General features: G+C 40.2%; 1 protein-coding gene across 3 annotated transcripts in view; it reads left to right on the forward strand.

Annotated features, from left to right (window-relative positions):
- EGFR (epidermal growth factor receptor) overlaps window positions 1-24,082 on the forward strand; it is a 195,269-nt gene that overhangs the window by 137,464 nt on the left and 33,723 nt on the right. For all 3 annotated transcript variants that reach the window (XM_079151507.1, XM_079151508.1, XM_079151509.1), the window contains exons 7-17: window positions 1,852-1,993; window positions 3,501-3,617; window positions 4,655-4,781; window positions 4,880-4,953; window positions 5,847-5,937; window positions 8,832-9,031; window positions 10,016-10,148; window positions 11,918-12,008; window positions 13,844-14,001; window positions 19,694-19,732; window positions 22,917-23,058. In XM_079151507.1, coding sequence (XP_079007633.1) covers window positions 1,852-1,993; window positions 3,501-3,617; window positions 4,655-4,781; window positions 4,880-4,953; window positions 5,847-5,937; window positions 8,832-9,031; window positions 10,016-10,148; window positions 11,918-12,008; window positions 13,844-14,001; window positions 19,694-19,732; window positions 22,917-23,058 — 1,314 coding nt within the window. The remainder of the gene's footprint in view (window positions 1-1,851; window positions 1,994-3,500; window positions 3,618-4,654; window positions 4,782-4,879; window positions 4,954-5,846; window positions 5,938-8,831; window positions 9,032-10,015; window positions 10,149-11,917; window positions 12,009-13,843; window positions 14,002-19,693; window positions 19,733-22,916; window positions 23,059-24,082) is intronic.

Here is a 24,082-nt window from a genome sequence, read left to right on the forward strand (position 1 = left end):
TTATCTTGCCTTCACCATGTACTCTGTTGACCTTGGACAAATTACATGACCTCTCTGTTCCTTCATTTTCTCATCTGATAGTAGTGGATAATAAAGTCCCTACCTGTTAAATGTTCTAAATTACACAGTGCCCTTGGCATTCATCACCAGGAACTAGACACAAAATGAGCACCTACTATATATGTGTTGTTGCCAATAGCAGTAGCATGACACTGTTTATTGCCTCCCTTGATACTGTAAGATCCCTGTGCTAGTCAGCTTTCTGTTGCTATGACCAAAGTACCTGACAAGAACAATTTAGAGAAGGAAAAGTTTGTTCTGGACTCACTGTTTCAGTCCATGGCTGGCTAACTACATAACTCTGGGACAAGGTGAGGTAGAACATTATGGTGGAAGGGTACTAAAAGAAAACTGCTCACCTTATGGTATCCAGGAAGCAGAGAGCCAGGGGGACATGATATAATGTGACCGGTCTCCTTTAGCCATGCCCCATCTACCTACAATGATCACTCAGTACGGCAGTCCTTTTAAATTATTAATCCATCAAATGGATTAATCCAGTGATTAGGTTAAAACTCTCATAATCGAATCATTTAGCTTCCTGCATTAACACAAGAGCTTTTGGGGGACACCTCTTATCCAAACTGTAACAACACCCTAAGAGACCCACCCAGAACTGTACAGATCTTCGATAGTATGATATTTGGGTTTCTTATCCCTCATCCTTCTCTTCTTTCCACCACAATTCTGATACCTCTCGGGCTACACCCTACCCTCAAGGGGTCTTGAAGCATTCTACTCTTGTCCCTGCTACTATTGAAGACTCTTTATCAAAAGCTTTGTTGCCCCTGTGCACTATGGCATTGTGGCATTTCAGAAATCCCAGACACATCTGTCCTGGAGGTTACAGTTCCCAGGGTAGTGAGGTTCTCTCAGACTCCAGAAAGAGGCCCACATTCAATGGTTTCAGGGAAGGGACAATTCTGAAATTCCAGAGACTGAACCCAACCCTGGAGATTTATTGTAGAGGGGGTGGGGTACCAGAGATTGAACTCAAAGACACTCAACCACGAGCCACACCCCCAGCCCTATTTTGTATTTTTTTAGAGACAGGGTCTCACTAGTTGCTTTGTGCCTCACTTTTGTTGAGGCTGGCTTTGAACTCACTACCCTTCTGTCTCAGCCTCCCAAGCTGCTGAGATAACAGCACCACCACTCCAGATTACCCTGGGGATTTTGATCCTGGTTGGTCTGGTCTGGGCCAATTCTAATGTGAGGCTTCAGGGAGAGTAACCCTTTTTACATAGCACCCTGGGCTATGAGGTGACAGATCATGGCTCAGTGGTAGAGCACTTGCCTAGCATGTGTGAGGCCCTGGGTTTGATACTCAGCACCACATATAAGTAAGTAAAGTAAAAGATTCATTGGCAACTAAAAAATAAATTAAAAAAAAAAGAAAGATACATAACACCCTTCCCAGTGAAGGCTATCTTCAGTTTATCCATAAATTTTAAAATGTATACTCAGGTGTCTTTATAAAGAAAATATGGTGTACATTGAATTTCAAAATAATATCACTCCATCATTTGAAAATTGATAGAGATCTATTTTCTCCGATCATAATTCATAAATTATTATAGCTAAGACAATGTTTAAGGAAAAAAATCGTGTTCTTGAGAGAAAGTTCTCCCTCTGCTGAAGGTCATTGCTAGATTTTTCTACTCTGATTGAACACCTGAGCACTGAGCTCTCTCAGCCTTTCCAGCCTGAAATCAAAACACCTTGCTTCCTCCATATGGGGCACCAAGTATCCTTGCCCAGCTAGACCAGGCCTGTGTCCTTCCTGTGCAGGTCTGCCGCAAGTTCCGAGATGAAGCGACGTGCAAGGACACCTGTCCACCACTCATGCTCTACAACCCCACCACATACCAGATGGATATCAACCCCGAGGGGAAGTATAGCTTTGGTGCCACCTGTGTGAAGAAGTGTCCCCGTGAGTTCCTCACCTGGGAAAGCCTATGAGTTGTCAGGAATCCATATCCTCTTTTGTCTTCTACTAGAATCCTTGAGCCCCATGGGGGTGCTTTTGGGGGCTCTGCATTTGCCTTGTTGTCAGGCAGGTGTGGAGGTGAGGCCCAGCTTGGTGTCAAGGTGAGACCCAGTTCAGTGCTGAGAAGCACTAAGGCCTTAGACTCTGCTTATGAGGCAGTGTCATCTGTGTTGGTTCTGGTGTCTATGGTGGCCCAGCTGCCTAACAGGAAAACACACCTGTCATGCTTCCCCCTAAACTAAAGGCAGCTGCAGTAGTCCAGAGTGTTCAGTTGTCTGATTAGCACAAAACCACAGTTCTTTGGGTCATTTCATTGTTTTGTTCTTGTACCAACCAGTTATTTAACAGACCTAATTAGAGAGAATAGCAGATCTGCTGCCTTCTTAAATGGTTAAAATTATGGTGAAATCATGCCTCTTAGAAGTATTGCAGAAGCCTTATTTTTGTTTTATTTCACTTGTTTTGGTTTGGTTTTTGCATCCTACTTGCTGCTATAGGGAAATGGTGACCTGAATTATTTCTGAACAAAGAGAAGCAATGTCTAATTAAAGGGCTCTAGAAAACAATTTTGATTTCTAGAAAGGACATTAGGGAAGAATGTAAAAGAATATCTATGAGAGGGAGAATTTGCCCTGCTGGATTTGTGTGCATGAAGAATTTCAAACTGTGTAGAGAAAAATATGCAAATAAAATAATAGGCCCTTGAAAGGTAAATTGCAAGCTAAGATAAAGAAAAAGTTGCCACAATTTTAAAGCTTTTAATAGAGCTTTAAAATCCATGAAAACATTCAGGCCTAGGATAACAAAAGCAGACAGTTTACAGGAAAATTGCCAATGTACAGTAAGTATATTTTGTGGATCTACTGTAGGAATATATAGAGTTCCTTAAAAATTAGTGAAGATGTTAATATTTACACAGAAATTATGGGTGTGAAAGGAAGTAGAGGAAAGGACTAAGATATCTGTCTGGGATCAAAATCTACTTCTCCTTTTACCTCCCTGCAAAGGGACACACAGCTGTATCAGAAAGGACCATGGACAGGCCCAGCTGCAGGATTGACATGAGCATCAAATGTGGCCAGTTCTGTGAGAGAGTGGTTGTGTTTAGGTTCACATATTTAATAGATTCAAGATTTAAGTCCAAGTCCTGCAGATGAAGCCTATGGAGAAAATTGAGCTTCAAAGAAGTGCTCTTACCTGATGAGGATGCAGATTTTTCCCTTGCACTGTTGTTTCTTGCCTTTGATGAAGCATCTATATTTCTCCATATTGCAGTCTAGAAAGGTATTGAACTTGGTTCCCTTTCTGTTTGTTGCCTTTCATTCTCTGTCCTCAAATAAATTCAACTCAACGATCAGGGACCCTGTACAACAGAACATAGGATGTACGTGGGAGGCCCAGGGCACCTGCTGCTGCCTTTGCCATCTTCTTTTCATTGTCTCTTCCTCAGGGAACTATGTGGTGACAGATCATGGTTCGTGTGTCCGGGCCTGCGGTTCTGACAGCTACGAGATGGAGGAGGATGGTGTCCGCAAGTGTAAGAAGTGTGAAGGGCCGTGTCGCAAAGGTAGGAGCCTCCAGGGTGTGATCAGGTCTACCTTCCCACCACCTCCAGGTGGACACATGCTACTCTTTTTATAATAACAATATATGTTGTTTCTTTAAAGTATAAGATTAAATCCGGGAAGCCAGGTTATGATAATAGGGAACATAGAAGATTTGGTTAGGGGAGTTCTGTGGTCAGGGTTATGCTCAGAGGCAACACCTGTGACCCAGGTGTGCTGTGGTGGAGGGAAAGAGGAGGGGCAGGAGTCGTCAGGAACATTTGAACTACCACCCAAGTGGGAAATCACAGGGAGGAGAAGTCCAGTCCAGTGAGAGCTGTTACTGCGAGCCACTGCTGTTTGCCGACGGGCTGCTTCAAGTGGCTCCAGTTACGGAGGAAAACTGCAGCCCCTTTGCCTGGCTTGCTCCAAGCGGTTCGGCGTGGCTTCTTGCTCTTTTCGCTTACCTAAAACCGCCGCTTCTCGCGCTTACGGCCTGACCAGCGGGACAGAAGACACATACGCTTCAAAGGTTCATCAAGCAGCTTCCCCTTTATTCAAATAACACCCTCAATATATAAGCAGTCTCATGCATAAGCAATTGTAACCAGATATGTCCATCCAATCCTGTTAAAGGTCAAGCGATCACTCGCTCGAGCATACATGTAAAGTATATCTGTCCACCTGCTAGGCGGCAGAACTGATTATCATACAGCCAATTGTAAACGCATTCTGCCTTTCTCCATGCATGATCAGAAAGCCGTTTGCTCTCTGCCAGTCACCATCTTCGGATGCAAGTGGCGTAACCCTGGGCCCCGGGTTCCGCCCGCCACAAGCTGTGACAAGAACAGCATCTCCTTTCACCATTGTAACTCCCAAACCTGTTACGTGTCCTGGTACCTAGTGGGCCGCCCTTCTGTTTGTCAAATGAATGAACAATGGCATAGTGGAGGAGTTCTCAGGACAGGAATTCCCTTTCTGCTGCCCTCGGCCTATGGCACCCCAGTTCATCTTAATTCATCAAATGTGAATAGAACAAATGTCTCTCTTATCTTAACAGTTTGTAACGGAATAGGAATTGGTGAATTTAAAGACACGCTTTCCATAAATGCTACAAATATAAAACACTTCAAAAATTGCACTTCTATCAGTGGAGATCTTCATATCCTACCAGTGGCATTTAGGGGGTGAGTAACCGTTAAGTGACTTGTGCAGAGAAAAAGAAAATCTGCCCTTTTAACTCGTGGAGACAGGTCATTAATAATCATTCTGCTATTCTTTTCAGGGACTCCTTCACACGTACTCCTCCGCTAGATCCAAAGGAACTGGATATTCTAAAAACTGTAAAGGAGATAACAGGTTTGTGCTGCTGTATCCTAGAAGCATAAATGGGACATCAGAGTTTTAAAGGGAAAACTTTGGTCATATCTCTTTATCCCTTGGCATAAAAACATTTCTTCTGAGATTCTGCTCCTTTGATACTTTTCAAAAATGCAGTTTCCCCTACATGCAAACACTTGAAGCCATGCCTGGGGTCACTCACAGCTTGATGTGAACATGTTTAATCCCTTGTTCTCCCCAGCTGAGACCAGTGGTCTTGATGGCCCAGGAACTGCATTGGGGAGAGGGAGGGGAGAAGTGAGAGGATAAGGGACAGTAGGAGGTCTCAAGACTTAGAGACTAAATTTAAATCCCTGCTTGGCCTTTGGCATACCTTGAGTCCATGATTGATATCTGAGCTCCACTTTTTTCATCTCTAAATAGGGAACAGTTAGACCCAAAGAGCAACATTTGTTTTAAATTTGTAATTTAATAAGAAAAATATTTGAAATTTGTTATCTGTTGTCTGCTGTATAGTTGGCAGCTATAATCAAAGCAGGAGTCTGTTTGGGGGGATCAGATATGAAGCCCCCAAAGGGTATGAGAGCTGCTGCACAGCCTAGTGAGTAGGAGGTGGGCAGTGGAGGAGGTGTAGCAGGGAAGTGGAACTTGGCCTTGGCTTGCATCTACTCACATGCTCATGTCCTCAGTGAAGAAAGAGGATAAGAAGAGCACAATCCAAACAGATTTTCACTATCCATATGATAGTCTCCTGAGAACCCTAGAATAATATTTCATACAAAATAGAAAGAAAGGTTGCGAGAGAAAAAGATGAGAGAGAGAGAGAGAGAGAGAGAGAGAGAGAGAGAGAGGGTCAGGAAGGAAGGAAGGAAGTCAACTGATGCATGTCTGAGTTTTCATTCTGCTTCTAGGGTTTTTGCTGATTCAGGCTTGGCCTGAAAACAGAACTGACCTCCATGCTTTTGAGAACCTAGAAATCATACGTGGAAGGACAAAGCAACAGTAAGTGACCACATTCAAAGCCTGGTAGATTACTTTCTGTTTATTTAGTTTGAAATTAGGCTTACATGAGAGTTTCTACACTAGTACAAAGACATCCTGTATGTCCTTCACCCAGCTTTCCCTAAGGTTAACTAAGTATTGCATGAGCAGGTACAAGGATCAAAATGAAGAAATGGACATTGTACAGTGCTGTTGACTAAACTACAGGTTTATTGGGCTCACCAGTTTTCTGTGAATGTCTCGCTGTCCACTCCAGTATCCTGATCTGCATTTACCCCTTATATCTTCTTAGCCTCCTCCAATCTGTGTGTCTTACCATGTCTTTCATGGCCTTGACACTCTGAAAAGTACAGGCCAGGTGTTTTGTAGAATGTCTCCGTTTGTCTGAAGTTTTGTCATGATGCAATTGAGGTTATGTAAATTCAACACAAGGGATCTGAGAGACTTTTTTTTTTTTTTTTTTTTTTTTTTTTTTTTTTTTTTTTTTTTTTTTGGGTGCTGGGGATTGAACCCAGGGCCTTGTGCTTGCATTGCAAGGCAAGCACTCTACCGACTGAGCTATCTCCTCAGCCCCTTGAGAGACTTTTTAATATAAAATTTTTTTTCCAGGATTTTCACTCTTTCAGCTTCAACAATGAAATCCACACACAGAGATACACATACATACACACACAAAAAGCATCTTTAACATAGTAAGAGAAATTATAATTTTTGTGGTGAGGAAGAGGGATTTGGAAATCTTTAGCTTACATCTACCTTGGAAATGGTCTGGTTATGAGAAGTGTTTCCCATAATTGACCATTAAAAGGACTACAAAATATTGTGCAATATTAAAGAAAATCGGAATACCAGACACGTAAAATATACATTGCTTTCCATAATGTCTGTTGACCAAACACTTCTGATACTAATAAACATGCAACTAAGCCAGGTGTAGTGGCACATACCTATAATCCCAATGACTTGGAAAGCTGAGACAGGAGGATTACAAGTTTAGGGCCAACCTGGGAAAATTAACAAGGCCCTGTTTCAAATTTTTTAAAAAACAATGAAAAGGGCTGGGGTTATGGCTCAGTACTAGAATACCCTTGTGTTGCATTACTAGTTATTATTATACCACAATAATAAATACATAAATAAAACCAAATAAATATGCAGCTATTATTGCTTCCCTGAAAGACCCCTTTGCTCTGAATTCTCAGGAATGCCTTCTTTGCCATGGTTCATACAAAGATGAGATATTTAGAGCAGTGGTTTAGATAACTACAATATGCCACTTCTGATATCTTTAGGCATTTAAGCAAGATGAAGGCTGTGTATTTTTTCACATTAAGGGAAAAATCCAGTAATATCCAGTGCTTTCTGCCACAAGATTACCATGAGTTCCAGAATATTACTCCCCAAAACTCCCAGGTCTGTCCTGTAGGAAAGACCCCAATCTGGCCCCTGGTATCTTGGCAGGGAGAAAATTCCTAGTAGTAGTGGTTATAGGTCTCCTGCACAGGGCCTTCCTGGTTTCTCTGGAACCAGGTTGTAGGAAAACAGGGGAAGGAAGGGAGAAAAGACGGGGAGGAGAAGAATAGTAGGGAGAGAAGGAGCTGCCAAATTATATTTTACACCTTTGCCACTTAACACCATAATTATAAGACTCTTCACTCAGTCTTGTCTCAACTGGCCTCTTCCCCAACCTTTTGTCCAGTGAGCTTCCTACAAGTGCAGATTTTCCCCCTGTGGTTTCCAGCCAATCACAGACAGCAATCCAAGCTTCCCCTGAGGGGTGCAAGGTCTTCTGTGCTCCAACTCATCCACCCTCCCTGTACCATCCCCCAATCCTCCCACCTGCTCCTTAATGTGCAGCAGTCCATGACTCTCAGCACCCAGCCCAGGTGGTTTGGAACTTCTTCCCTTTCATTTCAGTATCTTTCATCCAGTCAACTGATGCACACATATTGAACACTTTAGAGAGTCCTAGTTGTAGAGTAAAGTATCAGGGTCCTGCTCTCCAGGTCACAACCTCAGGCATCATGGCTTCAGGGAAGCTTCCCTTTACAGGGCTACTTAGATGCCCCATGCTTCTGCCATGGATTTTACTCTTGCTGCATTCATCTCTCTAGGCTCAAATACTTGTATGAGTTATTTCACCTCTAGATAAAGGGGTCCTTGAAAGTAGGAAACACATATTTAATCTACCTAAAATTTAGCACATGGTACCACAAATGTTTGTTCAGTAAATATATGACTGGGTAACTGGTAGGTGGTTAGATTGATGGAGGGACAGACAAACCTATAGCCTTTAAAGTACCTTTGGGTTTTTCAGAGGCTAAAACATGTTTTCAATTTCCAAGAAAAATTAAAGTGTAGTAAATAAAGTGTCATGAAGGCATTTATTCAGTCTCCCTCCAAGTCCGTTTCTGAGGTTAAAGATACTAAAGGACTGAGGAAATGGTTTGTCCTTGGAAAAGCTTAAAAACACTTTCACCTGAGTATTGTGGCACACACCTGAAATCCCAGCAGCTCAGGAGGTGGAGACAGGAGGATCACAAGTTCATACCCAACCTCAGCAACTTAGCAAGTCCCTAAGCAACTTTAGCAAGACCCTGTCTCAAAATAAAACATTTTTTTTAAATAAAAGGACTGGGGATGTGGCTCATTAGTTAAGTACCCCTGGCTTTAATCCCTGGAACCAAATAGAAAAAAAAGGAAAAAAAAAAAAAAAAAAAAAAACACTTAACCACTTACAGTTTCCAATATTATAATGTATACCTTTCACAATATAACTTACAATCATTGGAAGATGGTAGTAAATGTAAGTGGTCCAGAACAACAAAATAGTTTTTAGTGATATGTTGATTACTTCATTGTTCACAAGGTTATTCTTCTTTTCCCCAATTTAGCGGTCAGTTTTCTCTAGCAGTTGTTGGCTTGAACATAACATCCTTGGGATTACGCTCCCTGAAGGAGATAAGTGATGGAGATGTGATAATTTCAGGAAACCGAAATTTGTGCTATGCAAACACAATAAACTGGAAAAAACTATTTGGAACTTCCAGTCAGAAAACCAAAATTATAAACAACAGAGGTGAAAAAAACTGCAGTAAGTGATCCATTTTCATTTCATTTGTGCAAATAGTTTCTGGGGGCCAGTTATTTTTAGGTGGAATATAGAAGAACCATTCCCAAACATTTTTATTAATTTTTTCATTCCTTAAGAAGCAAATGAAAATCTATATATTCTAAATTGTGAAGATACCATGTGAAATTCACCAGCATTATCTCCAGATCATTCTCATTTCATAGAATGTTTTCATTCTTATGAATATTCATATTTTTCATATTTTCATATTTTTAGACTACCAACTATTTGCAATTTAAAGAATTAAATTTAGTAATAGTTATATTATGCTTTAGTTGTAGGTTACTCCCTACTCATTTCAGCCTCTGATGACTATAGCTAGGCATGCACACATGCATGAACAGACATGCACATATACATACACATGTACGCAGGAATGGGATGACATTTCACACTAACATTTTCTGTTCTGATTTTAGCTTCATAAGTCAGCTTTTGAAGCTGGCAAGTACACCCAGCTTTGTGGTAAGACCTGACCATAGGCAGAAGCAGATCTAAGTTCCAGTGCTGGTCTGACCCTCCTGGGCTTTGAGAACTTGGCCAGTTTACTTAGTTTTTTAGACTTTGACTTTTTTTAATCTATAAAATGGTGATGATAGTTATTCCTATAACACAGTTGCTAATGAAAGAATTAAATGAAATTCAGCACGTGAAGCTCTGGGCATGATACCTAGCACATAGCATTTGACTGTAACCTTCCCTGCTATTTCTGTCTGTTGGGGCATTTGTCATCAAACTACCACCAGGGTCTGGTCCAGGGTACCCTGGGCACCCGCAGGGAGGGTGGAGTCTGCAGATGGCCTTGGTGCCTACTCCTTCCAGTAGCCCCCAGCTGGTCTGTCTGGTCTGTGCAGAGAACGTGGCCCCCTTCTAAAAGGTGTTGTATCTTCTGCTCCCTCTGGTCCCTATTCTATAACTGACTCCTGTGACTCACTGTCTCCTCAGAGGACACAGGCCACATCTGTAATCCCTTGTGCTCATCCGAAGGCTGCTGGGGCCCTGAACCCAGAGACTGCGTTTCCTGCCAAAACGTCAGCCGAGGCAAGGAATGTGTGGAAAAGTGCAACATTCTAGAGGGGTGAGATACTGTTCTTTCATTCCCCTTGTCTTGATCAAAAGTAAGTCATAGGGTTGTTGTTCTAGATTTATAATTATTCAGATTGATTCTCTTCCTTTCTTTCTTTTTCCTTTGTGGCTGATTTTACCTTTTTAACCCATTTGCCTCTGTTGATTTTTTGCTAAACTGTTCGTCATGATATGAAGTAAGCAAAATTTTTTGGTTATTAACTTAGTTCAGTCCAATAATTTATAGAATTTCTTTTCCTGGAAATAGTGTAAATTTTTCTAAGTTGTGCAATGTTCCCAAGGCAAATAGAATAGTTACAATTTGTTCCAGTGACCAAAAGAATAGTCATTGATCCTTTCTTTATAGTTTAATCTTCCTGGTGTGTCCAAATCTATTAATGCAAATCTTATTTCCTGGTTGATTTTTGTTTTATGTGCCCCCATATACACTGAACATTGAACAGTAGAAGTAACTTTAAATATAACAAGGGACCAGGAAGGAAATAATTGTATAATGTTTGTTGAATTTCACTACAATCAATACAAAGATACTCTGAGAATCTCAAGATTGATATAAGCCTTTGAATGACCAGCAATAATGACTAAAATAAATTAATTGGAAAGTGAAATTAAAAGATAGATAAGCAGAGGCAATTCTTTTAAAAATTTAAAGAGAAAGGGAAAATTTGATAGAGAAGGGCCATAGGAATTACAGGTGGACTATAGGAAATCTTCCTTCCTGTTTCACTCTCAGGCATAGACCACACCTTGGATCCTAAAATACTTAGAGGCAGGATGGGAAGATCAAGTTCAATCTGGAGGAATTCTTTAGCTGCTAGGCTTAGAATGATTTGCATAACTGATAGTGAGAACTCTTTCAAGTAAGGAATTGGTGCAATCCTTACTGCCTCAAATAGACTCTCATGTGTACAATTTTCAAGTCTCTTTTAAGAGGCAAGGTAATTAAAATAACCATATCCAGTGACCCATGTCTTTCTATTAGTGTGGAGAATCCTGGTGTTCAGCAGCACCCTTTGCAAGACTGGCTCCTTAGTGGTGGTTTGACCCAGAAATGAAGCTCAGAAAAACACTACTGTGTCATAGTTTAAATGATGCCATTTGTCTAAAGGAGGACCCATGACATATATTGTTGGGTGCAAACACTCCTTGTTCTCTGCTTGGAGTGAAGATTTAGAGTTAGTTTCCAGGGAGATTTCAGTCTTCATAGCAGCTGTCATACTATTTGTCTTTTCAATCAAGCATCAGCTTCTTGCTTTTGTCTACGAATCTTGAGGAAGGTTGAAAATATTACCATCAAAATTTTTCACACCTGTCTTCAACATTTGCCATTTTGAGTAATAGCCACTGAGTTGGCTACCCCTTCTTCCTTTACCTACAGTAACCTTTTCTATCCAGATTAATTTACATATCCATGGAACTGTTATGAGAGGGAGGGGCCTCATTAAATATTTTTTTTTCTTTTTCTTTTTGGCTTGCTAACCTTATATAAGAGAAACTAGGCTTATAGAAAAACACAGGGAAGATTTTTTTTTTTATTATAAATGAAGCTTGCATGTTTATGTTTTGGAGAGAAGATGACCAAGGATTTGGTTAATACAGTTAGTATAAGGTATTACAGTATAGTCTCTGAGTCCCAACTCTTTGACCTTTACCTGAAACTTTTCTGCATTTCTGGGAGCAGGGATTGTGTCACCTAACCACCTGCATCTGGAAGAGCCTCTCAGGAGATGACATCATCAGTTTCCTTTTTTCTTCCCTCAGGGAGCCCAGGGAGTTTGTGGAGAATTCTGAGTGCATCCAGTGCCATCCAGAATGCCTGCCCCAGATCATGAACATAACCTGCACAGGCCGGGTAAGGAGTCCCTCTGGTGTTATCCACTCTCACTTCACAGAAAAAGCCTTCACAGGAGCAGAAACAGTGGTAACTTGCATTTCCTTAGCTGGGAGGACACCCTCCAAGCCCTTCTCCCAGAGAAGAGGTGGGCAAGGTCTTCAAGCTGTAACAGTGAGGCTGTGTGTGAGTGAAGTTATCTCACACCTGTGACAACCTTCACCTTTCCAGCACCCCAAGTACATTTAACCATGACCATTCCTTCACCAGAGCTCAGGAAAGCTGTGGTGGACTTTGGTTTATTCTTAACCACTTTTCACCATTTTTTTTTTTTTTTAAATTACTGGGGACTGAACCCAGGGTTGCTCTACCACTGAGCTATACACCCTGCCCTTTTTATTTATTTATTTTTTTTAATTTGGGGATAGGATCTCACTAAGTTGCCCAAGCTGACTTCAAACTTGCCATCCTCCTACCTCTGCCTCCCAAGTCACTGGAATACAGGTGCGCGCCACTATGCTGGGCTACTTTTCACCATTTCTGATATCTCTTTTTCATTTTAAGCAAATATCATCAAATTCTTGTTTAACATTCAGTTTAAATAAGTTGAAGAATTTTAAAAGAAACTTGTAGCAGAACATTTTAAAACTTGCTATTTTTAATCTATGTGTTCAATAACAATCTTGTTAAGCACACACGTGAGACTTCAGGTCCCTCTAATACCAAATATCCTGATGTTAATTCTTGATATTTTGTATATACAGAGCTCTATTTGGATTTGCACTTCAGCAGCCACATCTAAAACTACTAATTGAAAATATTTTTCAGAAGTTGTCGCTACATCAGGCAGAGGATAATAGGACTATGTTAGATAGAGATCTAGGCTGTCAACATGATTGGTTATAAAGTAAACCATTGGTTGATAGGTTTACATGGTGCTGAGTTAAATTTTCATCATTATAATAGAATACTTGGTGATATTGACTTAGTCTTCCGGCTGTTCTGGGTCTAATTACACTCAGCCTTTGAAAGGACAAAACTGAGACATTAGAGAGCAAAGCCCAGAGGAAAACCCTTCCCTCATCTCAGTCCAGCTGCCTTATGAAGTGTGAGGCACCCAACACAAGCAGGCTCAGTACTTTTGTTTCTGGGAGTTTTGAAAGAGCATTCCAAGTTTCACAGACAGGATCAAATGAAGGGTGTTACACATCCATTCTTCAGTCAGCACTTCTGCCTTTTGTCCCTGGAGAAACAATGATGTAGGTTTTCTTAAATTTGCCTCAATAAATCTGGCTTCTCTTGGTGCTTCCTTTTAACTTAAAATGTAACATATGAGAAAGACTATCTAACCAGTAAGGATATAAATGTATATGTGGTGACACATACCTGTAGTCCCAGCTTATTCAGGAGTCTGAGGCAGGAGGAACACTGGGGCCTAGGAGTTCAAAACCAGCCTGAACCACACAGCAAGCCTTGTAAGGGGAGGAAAGGGGAGGAGAACTGGGCAGGAAGGCCCTTGGTTCCCTTCCCAGCACCCCAAAAATAAACAAACAAACACATACAACAATCAAGTTGGATTTGACAAGGAAAGATGCCTACCATGGGTCAAGCAGAACCAACAAAGTATATAGTTTATTTTACGTCTCTGTATGTTACATGCATTTGAAATCAGAAAACTTTAAACTTCACACTATGGTCATATCCAACAAGAGCATTCACAGAAATTGTTTTATATTTTAGGAACTTCTATATATCATTTAGCTTTCTTGTATCACACTAAATATCTTTAAGTAAAAAGTTTTTTCCCATTTAGAAAGAGAAAGAAACATAAATATTTTTTCTGTGCTTTGGTGCAGGGACCAGACAACTGCATAAAGTGTGCCCATTACATCGATGGCCCCCACTGTGTCAAGACCTGCCCAGCTGGAATCATGGGAGAAAACAACACCCTGGTCTGGAAATATGCAGATGCCAGCCGTGTCTGCCACCTGTGCCACCCAAACTGCACTTATGGGTGAGTGGGGCTCTAATGCCTATAGCAGAATGTAGGAAAAGGAAATGTTTCCTAACTTGCAAATTCACATTTTGAAAATGCCTCCCAAATTTCTTAGCCATGGATCATAGAGGTTTCTATCTGAGCCTATGACATAGGTGTTTGTCCTCGTTTTCATGTTAGCAGCAGCGGCATGTTGAAGGTAGGTCTTGATACTGTAGGAATAGCTCTGTCTCTCAGGATGTTGGTCATATCAGGGCTCTGTTCCACAGGGCTGCCTGTCCAAACAAGAGGTACTAAGTGATAGGTGGAAAGAGAGTCAGGTTCTCAACAGCTGCCACCTCTGCCTCTCTCCAGGTTACTAGGGTCCTGCGGGCATTTATTTTTATGGTGCTTTGTAATTACATTGTCTGGAATGTTGCTTAAAAGTATTATGTTATAACTTGTTGATTATTAAGCTGTTATGGTGTGAGTTAAAACTATTTTGACTCCAATTATCAGTATTTTGGGTGTATGTATCTTGTTTAATGGAATGATAAATTTGGCAGTCAAACTGAACTACACCTGGCAATCAAAGAGAAGTTGAGTTTCCATATATACTATTTCATGGTTTCCTGTATTTCTTAAAATTGTCAATCTTGTTTGGAACTATTCCTCTTTATTTCTCTAGATCCATCCAATATTAGTTATGTGCCCTTAGGTAGGTGTCTTCTCTGTACCTCTTTTTATCTGTTAGTTAGAATAGTAACATAACATACCTCACAGAAAATTCTGTGATCATGAGTTAATTTGTCTAATGTACTTAATACAGTGTGTGGAACACAGTGAGCACTCAGTCAATGAATAACAGATTCAGTGATGATGGTGGTGATGAAGTAGTAGTAACTATGTTCATGACAGTAGCAAGGACAGTGATTGTGATTGAGACAATTAGGATGAGTAGTCAGTTTCCCGGGATCACAATCATATCATTCCCCCCAAATGATATTTTAATCTCTTTTTCAAAAATTTCAGATTGTAGGGCTGGGGATGTAACTCAGTAGTCAAGTGCTTGCCCAGCACGTGAGGCCGTGGGTTCAATCCCCAGCACTGCTAAATAAGAAAATAAATAAAAATTTCATATTGTGTTACATAAACCAGAACTTGCAGAGTATTATCTGATGCCATGAAGGTGAACATCAGAGTTTTACATTTGACAGTGATGAGAATGGTTGTAGTGTCTCAGTATTAAGAACAATATCCAGTTAGTTTGAGATACTAATTATCTTGTTAAGGAAATAGTTACCTAAAAATAGTACATATTTTTAAAAATAGTGAAGTACTATGGAATGGACTTCAAATTTGCCAAATATCTCTTTGGTAGCAATTTAATATTTTTTATATTTTGTCCCTTTTGCCATATTAACAAGCTGGTTATGGTGGCCAATTTTTAAACTAAAGACCCCAGATAGTCAAAGCCATCATGAGCAAAAAGAGCAATACTGGAGGCATCACAATACCTGATTTCCAAAGATGTCGAGAACCATAGAAATAAAAAAAAAAAAAAAAAAAGCAAAGTATTGGCATAAAAACAGACATGTAAACCTGTGGAAAAGAACAGAGGATCCAAATAAACCCACACATCTACAGCCATATTATTCTTGACAAGTTGCCGAAAACCTATGTTGGAGAAAAGAAAACCTCTTTAACAAATGGTGCTGGGAAAACTGGGAATCTCAAGTAGGAGATTGAAACCAGATCCCTACCTCTCACTCTGTACAAAAATCAACTCAAAATGGATCACAGACCTTAATGTAAGGTCTAAAACTTTGAAACTGCTAGAAGAAAGCAGAGTGGCAACACTTCAGCATGTAGATACAGGCAAAGAGGAAATAAAAGCAAGAATTAACAAATGGGATTAAATCAAATCAGAAGGCTTCTGCTCAGCAAAGAAAGCAATTAATAGAAGTAAGGGACAGTCTATGGAATGGGAAAAATATTTGCCAGCTATTCATCTGACAGAGTATTAATGTCCAGAATATATAATGAACTCTAAAACTTATCAATGAGAGCACAAGTAATCCAATCAACTACCTGGCAAATGATCTGAACAGACACTTTTCAAAAGTAGTACAAATGGCCAGTAGACGTATGAAAAGCTCAACATCTTTAGCCATCAGAGAAATTCAAATCAAGACTACATGAAGATTCCATCTCACACTAGTGATAGCAGTTATTATTAAAAAATTTAAAAATAACCAACACCGTTAATGATGTGGAGAAAAAGGAACCCTTATACACTGTTAGTGGGAATATAAACAGTAGAGCTGCTATGGAAAACAGTATGGAGGTTCCTCAAAAAACCAAAAATAAAACTACCATACAGCTACTATGTAGTTATACCACTCCTGGGTATATACCAGAAGAAAATAAAGTCAGCATACTGAAAAGATACCTGACACCCAGGTCTACTGTAGCACTATTCATACTTGCCAAGATTTGCAAGCAGCCTTGTTGCACTTCAGCAGATAAACGAATACAGAAAGTGTGATTGATACACACACACACACACACACACACACACACACACACACACACACAATGGACTATATTATTCAGCCACATAAAAGAACAAAACGATGTCATTTGCAGGAAAATGGATAGAACTGAAAACCATGTGTTAAGCAAAATAAGCCAAACACAGAAAAACATCATGTTTTCTCTCATATGTGGAAACTTAAATATATAACAAAACAGAAACAGAAAAGACAATATCTATTTTTAAATGGGACCTAAAAGTAGATGAAGGACTGTTAGTGAAGGGGCAGGGGGCCTCAGGAGAGGTAAGGAGAGGGGAGGGCAAAAGAGTATAGAAGGGAGAGTGGATATGATCAAAATATGGTATATGAAAGTATAGAAATCCTACAATGAAGCCCATTAATCTGAAAAATTAATGTTAATATTTATAATTTTAAAATTTTTTAAAATTATGCTTTGCTGGTTTTTCACAATCTATTTTTATAAGCAATTTGGAGCATATTCTGTACAACAGAATTATGTTAGTGTATTATGTGGATAAAAAGGAACCCTTATGCGCTATTAGGGTATTAGTGCATATTAAATAAATATTTATCTTTTTTATCTTTTTCCTTTATTTTATCTTTTTCCTTTATTCTTTGTTTCAGAAATTAATGTATATATACATCTCTGTCTATGAATATGTATCGTTGGCCTTAGGAGGGAACCCAGAAAGTCTTCAGGAGTTGAAGTTTTCAGTACATTTATTTAGAGGAGTAAATAGCTTTCCAGATGTAGAAAAAAATGAATTTGGTCAAAAATTTTAAATATTAACAGTTATTTGTTTTAATATTTTATTCCTGATTCCTATTTTGTTCCTGATTCTTAGCCTTTTTGTTGGGGGAAAGACATATAATTTTATGTAATCTTATTACTGACAATATTTTCTCTCAAAGTCAGTAATAGCATAGATATTGCATGATAGAAATAGATTTAACTTTTAAAATATGGAGAAATGTTGATGAGGGTAAAGGAAGATAAGGAAACCTTCCTTTTCCTGAGTATTCATGATGTGCATAGCATTATCAGTACAGTGTTTCTCTAAGTTCTGAGAGAGGGGCATTGCTTTGCCCATATTTATGAGGAAAGAACTACTTAATGGGGCTCAGTATTCATCTAGACTCATGATCCCTCACCGTAGCATAGGATGCCAACTGATCCCAAGAAACACACCCTTGCAGCCATGATAGGTGTGGCCACCCAGTGGCATGGGTAGGAATACTGGAAGAATATCTGTTTTTAAATGGGACCACATTTTCATACCAAGTGGCAAGGGAAAATTTCTTTGAAATTGTTATCCTCGTAAATTAAATTAGATAATATGAACTTTTGCCTGCTTTTAAATCACATCTAACAAAAGGTAAACTATAATGTGATTATATGTAAATTCCTTACAAGAAAAGAATAAATTGAGTCGGGGACAGAGAATAATTTTTCTGACAGAATGAAATGATAACCTGATCTGGCCTCTTTGACTTCATATCAGGAATCAAAAGGCAAGAAAGGACATCTCCAGCTTTCCTAAAGGGCTCCTAATCTTGTGTCACTCAAATCCTTCTCTCTTGAAGCACTCTGTCCTTGTCAATCATCTCTTCAAATTTAAACTGGCCTGTCTTTCCTTCTGAACTTGTTGGTTATAACTTCCTGTTAGCAAGCTTTGTGATTTTCCAGTAGCACCTTCAGAGGCTGCGTAAGACCCTGCATCTTGTCCAAACTGCAATTTCAATCTGCCCTCACTTAGCATAATGTTCCCACTGCATCACATTTGACAATTAAGCAGCCACTGAATGACACTGGGGTGGGCAAAGGAGTCGGGGGGGGGGGGGCATATTTTGAATAAGGCCTGATTTTATCAATGGCCAGAATGTTTTCTACTTTGACTATCTTAGTGTTACCAGGAAGTAATAAGATGGAAATAAGGAGGCTTCCCTGTGTGTTTCACTGCCTGAAGACACTTTGGTGTGTTTCATTTCTAGTTGAAGTCTCAAAGATGTGGCAGAAGCAAGACTGTTTTACCTGACACTGAGGAAAGGTGGAAGAGCCCCAACCATTAAAACCAAGAAGAATAGGGTGTAGAGATCAGAGCCAATTACTGACACATAGGGAAAATGGACAGAAGGTGTTTAGAACTAAGAGATTTCATTCACCCATGGAGTGCATGTTTATCATATCCAAGGCTGTGGGTTCCATCCTTAACACAGAAAGTAAGAGAGAAAGGGGAGGAAAGGATGGGAAGGAGGAAAAAGATTTTAGGGCCAGATGATAGTGTCAAACAAGAGTCTCCCTCATCCTCTTCACATATTTAAACCACAGTGTGGTAATCAAATAGCGATGTAATCTGTTCCACTAGAATGGGACCCCAGCTACTCAGGAGTGACCTGTAAGACAATCCTGTGTGTTCTGCGTAGAGAAATGATTCAAATGAATGGTGTGGTTGGGGCCAGTTCCTGCCTCTGGCTCTCTGAGTCTGTGATCTCACAGCCGTCTTCCTGCCTCTGAGACTCATTCCTGGTTCCTTTGTCCCCTCCACCATTGCTTTCTGCCACTCCTTCATGCAGGCTACCAGGTTCCCATCGTGCCTCTTATCCAGCGTGCCCCTTAATTTATCAGGGCTCCTTCCTTTTCACTCATGCTGTCTGTAACCCGATTCCCATCTCAGGAGCAGCCTCTTCTCCACTGTTTGAGGATTGTTCAAAGTGCAGTTTTCCTGCGAGTCCAGCAGAGATCCCACACTGCCCCCTATTCCTGTGTGAATATGGCCCCAGTGTATGTGTCTCATCTTGGCTCCCTGTCCTCCTCTATCTATCTTAACATCCACAGCCAGCTGTGTGATAGCTGGGTCTGTGTCCGAAGTGGACCATGTGTGAAAATATTCCAGTAATGACCTGGCTGCCTTGTTCAGTTCCCTGTCACAGAGCAGACACTCATAAATATCTTCTGTGTGGATGAACAAATGAATTAATACATATTAAATAAATTAGTAACCACAACCCCAACATTAAGATGCAAGGTAATGATTTGAGAGCAATTTGCTACACATTTGCCTTATGGTTTAATTAAAAAAAAAAAAAAAAAAAAAAAAAAAAAAACTCTCCACAAAACAAATGCCAAAGAAGTAGAATGATAAAAATGTGTATTTCTCCTTCATTTCCTATAGATGTGCTGGACCAGGGCTTGCAGGCTGTGCCACAAATGGGTAAGTATCAGTTTGGGGTCCATGGACCTCATCAAATATTACTAGTCATTTCTGATTGTCCTGAATTTCTGATTGTCCTGTATCATTGTCAGTTTCTTAAATCTTCCCTGGGCCAGCCCAGGATCCCCAGCAGAAACTGCTCTGCTGATTCCACCTTCCTGCCCCATATTGACTTTGTTCTTCAGGGGAGGGGATACAGGAAGTATGGGTCCAGGGCCTCCTCCACAGGAACTGGTGCCCATGGCCCAGCCACCTCTTTATACACACCTGACTATGACTTTAGCCACTACATCATTTTTCCTTAGTCTTACTATCTCCTAGCTTTTGCTTTTTTTTTTCTCACCAAATCAATACTATCACAAACCTGTGTTTAAATGACTTTTCTATTAGATGACAAAGATCCAGCTTGGAGGGAATTTCCTTTCAAAATTTTTATTTTCCAAACACATTGTCCAGCACTGGCAAATGGACTTCCTTCAACGTTTCAATTCTAATCACTTTGCCATCATTGCTTGATGCACTAAGAAAAGCAAAATTGCAAATTCCTGTTCAGACTTATTTGGAAAGAGTGGTATCATCAATCATCTAGTGAAGAGTTGGGGAATCAGGCACAAAATGTCTTTTTGCCATTTCTGAGACAACACTAGCCAAACTCCCAGGTAATGGATGCTATTCTGGTTATGTTGACAAAATCCCTCCTCTTACTGAACCTGTAACAGTGGTCCACTTTACACTTTGAAGATAGCACTTCTGCTTATTTTTAAATGGATATGTTTTTCTTTTCCTCTTCTACTCTCCCCTTCCCTAACCTGGGGACAGGGAACTAGAATACCTCATCTGTTCTCCACAGGAAAGAGATGTCACCAGAAGAACTTGGAAGTGACTATCTCCCAAATTAACCAGTGAATTGCAATACAGCATCTGGGCCACACCTGGGACCCCCTGTCAGGGCACACCTGGAACATAGCCTTTGAAGAGCCCTGATGGGCAGAACCACAGCCTCTGGGACTGGAGTCCCCTATGTTTCTCCTTTGCTAGCAAAGCAATAAAAGTTCTTTTTCCTGTTTCTCAAAACCATGTCCTCATTATTAAATTGGCATGAATTGGCATTGGGGACAAGGACCGAGCTTTCGGTAACAAACCTTTTTCAACTTCAGCCTACTGTTCTGCCCAAGAACTGATGGTTGTAGCTGATCCTTCCTGCTATCAGGTGAAACATTAAAGAGACACAAGGCAATTTTTGAGACATAGATCTCCTACAAGGACATTCAGCAAAACTTTTCAGTCACTACCCTACAATCACAGTGACCTAGTAATGAGTAAAAGCAAAAGTAACCAAAATGGGGACAGACCTCATGGAACAGCTGTGCTTTTATTAAGCAGCAGAGGGGCACATTTTCAGGAGAGAAAATGGTGACAGGCTACCGCAAGGGTTTGAGTTTTGTAGGGTTCAGCAGAGCCAGGTCATGGGGTGAGTTGGTTTAGCAGGCTCATTAAGGGTGGGACAAGAAGACAGGTAGGGAAGTTCCCTGGAGCCCATTATACTTGAGTGAGCCAGTTCAGTCAGGTATGAGTTACTTTTGTGTTCTCCCCATTTTCCCTTCCTGCCTTCCCTCCAGCTGAGGCCTGAGCTACTAAATGACTAAAGTTTCAATTTACCAGACATCTCCCTATATAAACATGTGGCAGGAAGGCAAGTAGGGGAATAGCTGTAGATAGCAGGAGTGCCCTAGGGTTTATTCTCTATATCCTTCAGTGAGATTCTCCATGACCACCCCACCTTGAAACTAGTCAGTTCCATTCTTCATAATTTTACATCTGTGTGGATGTGTGGTACTGGGGATTGAATCCAAGAGCACTCTACCACTGAGCTGCAACCCACAACCCTTTTTACTTTTTATTTGGAGACAGGATCTTGCTGAGTTGTCCAGTGTGACCTCAAACTTGTGATCCTCCTGCCTCAGCCTCCTGAGTAGCTTGGATTACAGGCATGTGCCATTGCACCCAGCAATATTTAGTCTTTTAAAATTTTTTCTGTTCTCAATCACTTGCTCTTACTACTGTGGTTCCCCCATGGAACTCATACTCTGGAACAAATTATTCCTTATATCTTCCAATGTTCTCTTTAATATAGTAAAAACTCATTAATTCAAACTTTATTAGTTTGGGATTTGGAATGTAAAGCAGGAGATGACTTTTGCCCTCTCTAAAAAGAAAAGTGTTGTGAACTATAATCTTTGTGAATTCAGTTGACCCACTTAAAAGAAATGTGCAAGGACTTTGGCATCTTTTTAATGTACAAATGATGCTGCTAATTAATCTTTGCTATTCATTAAAATCTCTACCCCAAAATAAGAATCAATTTGCCAGGAACTCAATTAGAATAGGCATATTAGAATAATAACTTTCACCCCAGCAATACATACACACACACACACACACACACACACACACACACACACCATAGGGAATAATTGTTTGGTAAAGACTCCAAATGCAGTTACTTATATTACTAATTCATATGGCCCTCCATCCAATGAGCTGAAAAACCTGACTTCTGATTTTTTTCCCTCTTTCTGAAATTAGCATGTCCTTGGTAAGACACTAGAGTTAATGTACTCCTGGGGTGTGAGGCTACATGACAATACTCACTGTAACAATGATGCTTTTTTTTTTTTTTTTATTGTTTAAATCCTATCACTTTACATCCTTTAGGAGGCATATTCATAGAGCGGTTCACACAGCTGTAGAACCCATCTTGAAACCCAAGGTCCCCCTTAAGGATCTTATTGTTCCTGTAAGTTTCTTTCACCAAGTCTGGGCAGGAGAAAGTACCTTCACTTCATATAAATATATATACAAAATCATATAAAAAGCATTATTAAAGTCTGAATCATTTTTGAATCATGTATTTTCTTAATCAGTAGATGAAAAAAATCATGACCACATGGAGCAGTCCAGACCTCAGTCTACAAAGTGAAAAATGAGGGACTAGGCTGAGAGGAGAGAAGCTGAGCATGTGGGAAATATTGTCCTAAGAATGAGTCAGGTGTCTTTTCTCCCTTTAGAAACTACACAGTATCCCACTTTCTGAGAAAATATTAAGTGACAAAAGTGTAGGAAGTATGAACATTGCCAATGATTGTCAGACCTCAACCCTGATTGTCACTTCATCTCATTCCAGACCCAAGATCCCATCCATTGCTACTGGGATTGTGGGTGGCCTCTTCTTGATGGTGATGGTGGGCCTTGGGATCGGCCTTTTCATGAGAAGGCGCCACATTGTCCGGAAGCGCACACTGCGTCGATTGCTGCAGGAGAGAGAGGTGAGTGCAAGGCCATGGCTCCCTTAGGGCCAGAAGCACCATTAGGAGCCAGAGAGAAAAGAGAATCTTCCTTTGAGAACTTCTAACTTGCAGTTTTGTATTTTGGTTGTTGTTTTAGTCAGTTTTCCATCACTATAACAAATACCTGAGATAACCAACTTATAAAGAATAAGAGGTTTATTTTGATTCATATTTGTGGAGTTTTCAGGCTACGATCATTTGGTCCACTTGTATGGGGCCTATGATAGCACATTATGGTAGAAGCATGTGGCAGAATAAAATCACTCACCTCATGTCAGGAAGTGAAAAAGAGAAAGAAAAAAGAGATCAGGGTCCCACTGTCTCCTTCTTCTAATACACATCCCCAGTGTATTAGAAGATGGAAGCCTCCATCTTCTAAAAGTTCCACCACTTCCCAATAGTACCATGAGCCAGAAACCAAGCCTTCAACAAAAAGTAGCAAATATATAATTACATTACTGTGAATTATTTGTTATAATGGAAGAACAAGAAAAAAATCCTAGTTCTACTCAGTTACATTTTGGCACCTCCAGAAAATGAAATGTAGATGTTTCTAGGTTATGTCCTATAAAATGCTTATAACGCTGAGTAGAAACCCAAGATGTAGCACCTGTGTGTATATGTAGGAGGAGGTTTGGCCAGACATGGCTCTAAAGATTTTTCGGCTTTGAAAGATGTTGCTCTGGAAAAGGCCATCATCCACACCTGTGGCTGCTCCTTTTTGAGCTCTGTTTGAGATTGGTGTGATTCTTCACACAACCTTTAGTTGGCATCTGTGTTCAGCACTGTGGTAGAAGCCATTGCCCCTCATAAGCATAATGGTGTCTGTCTCGGGGCCCCACAAATGACAAAAATAACCACCATATATAAATTTTCCTCATCAGTTTTTCAGTTTAGTTCATTGGCATGAAAACAGAAATAGAAATTGCATTTGTGGAATGCAGATATATCAGAGAGGCTCTGTTCCTACCATGTGCTATCAAGTTCTTTAAAGAAAGTGTCC

This window comes from Sciurus vulgaris (genome assembly GCF_902686455.1).
Source record: "Sciurus vulgaris genome assembly, chromosome: 8".
Taxonomy (NCBI): Eukaryota; Metazoa; Chordata; class Mammalia; order Rodentia; family Sciuridae; genus Sciurus; species Sciurus vulgaris.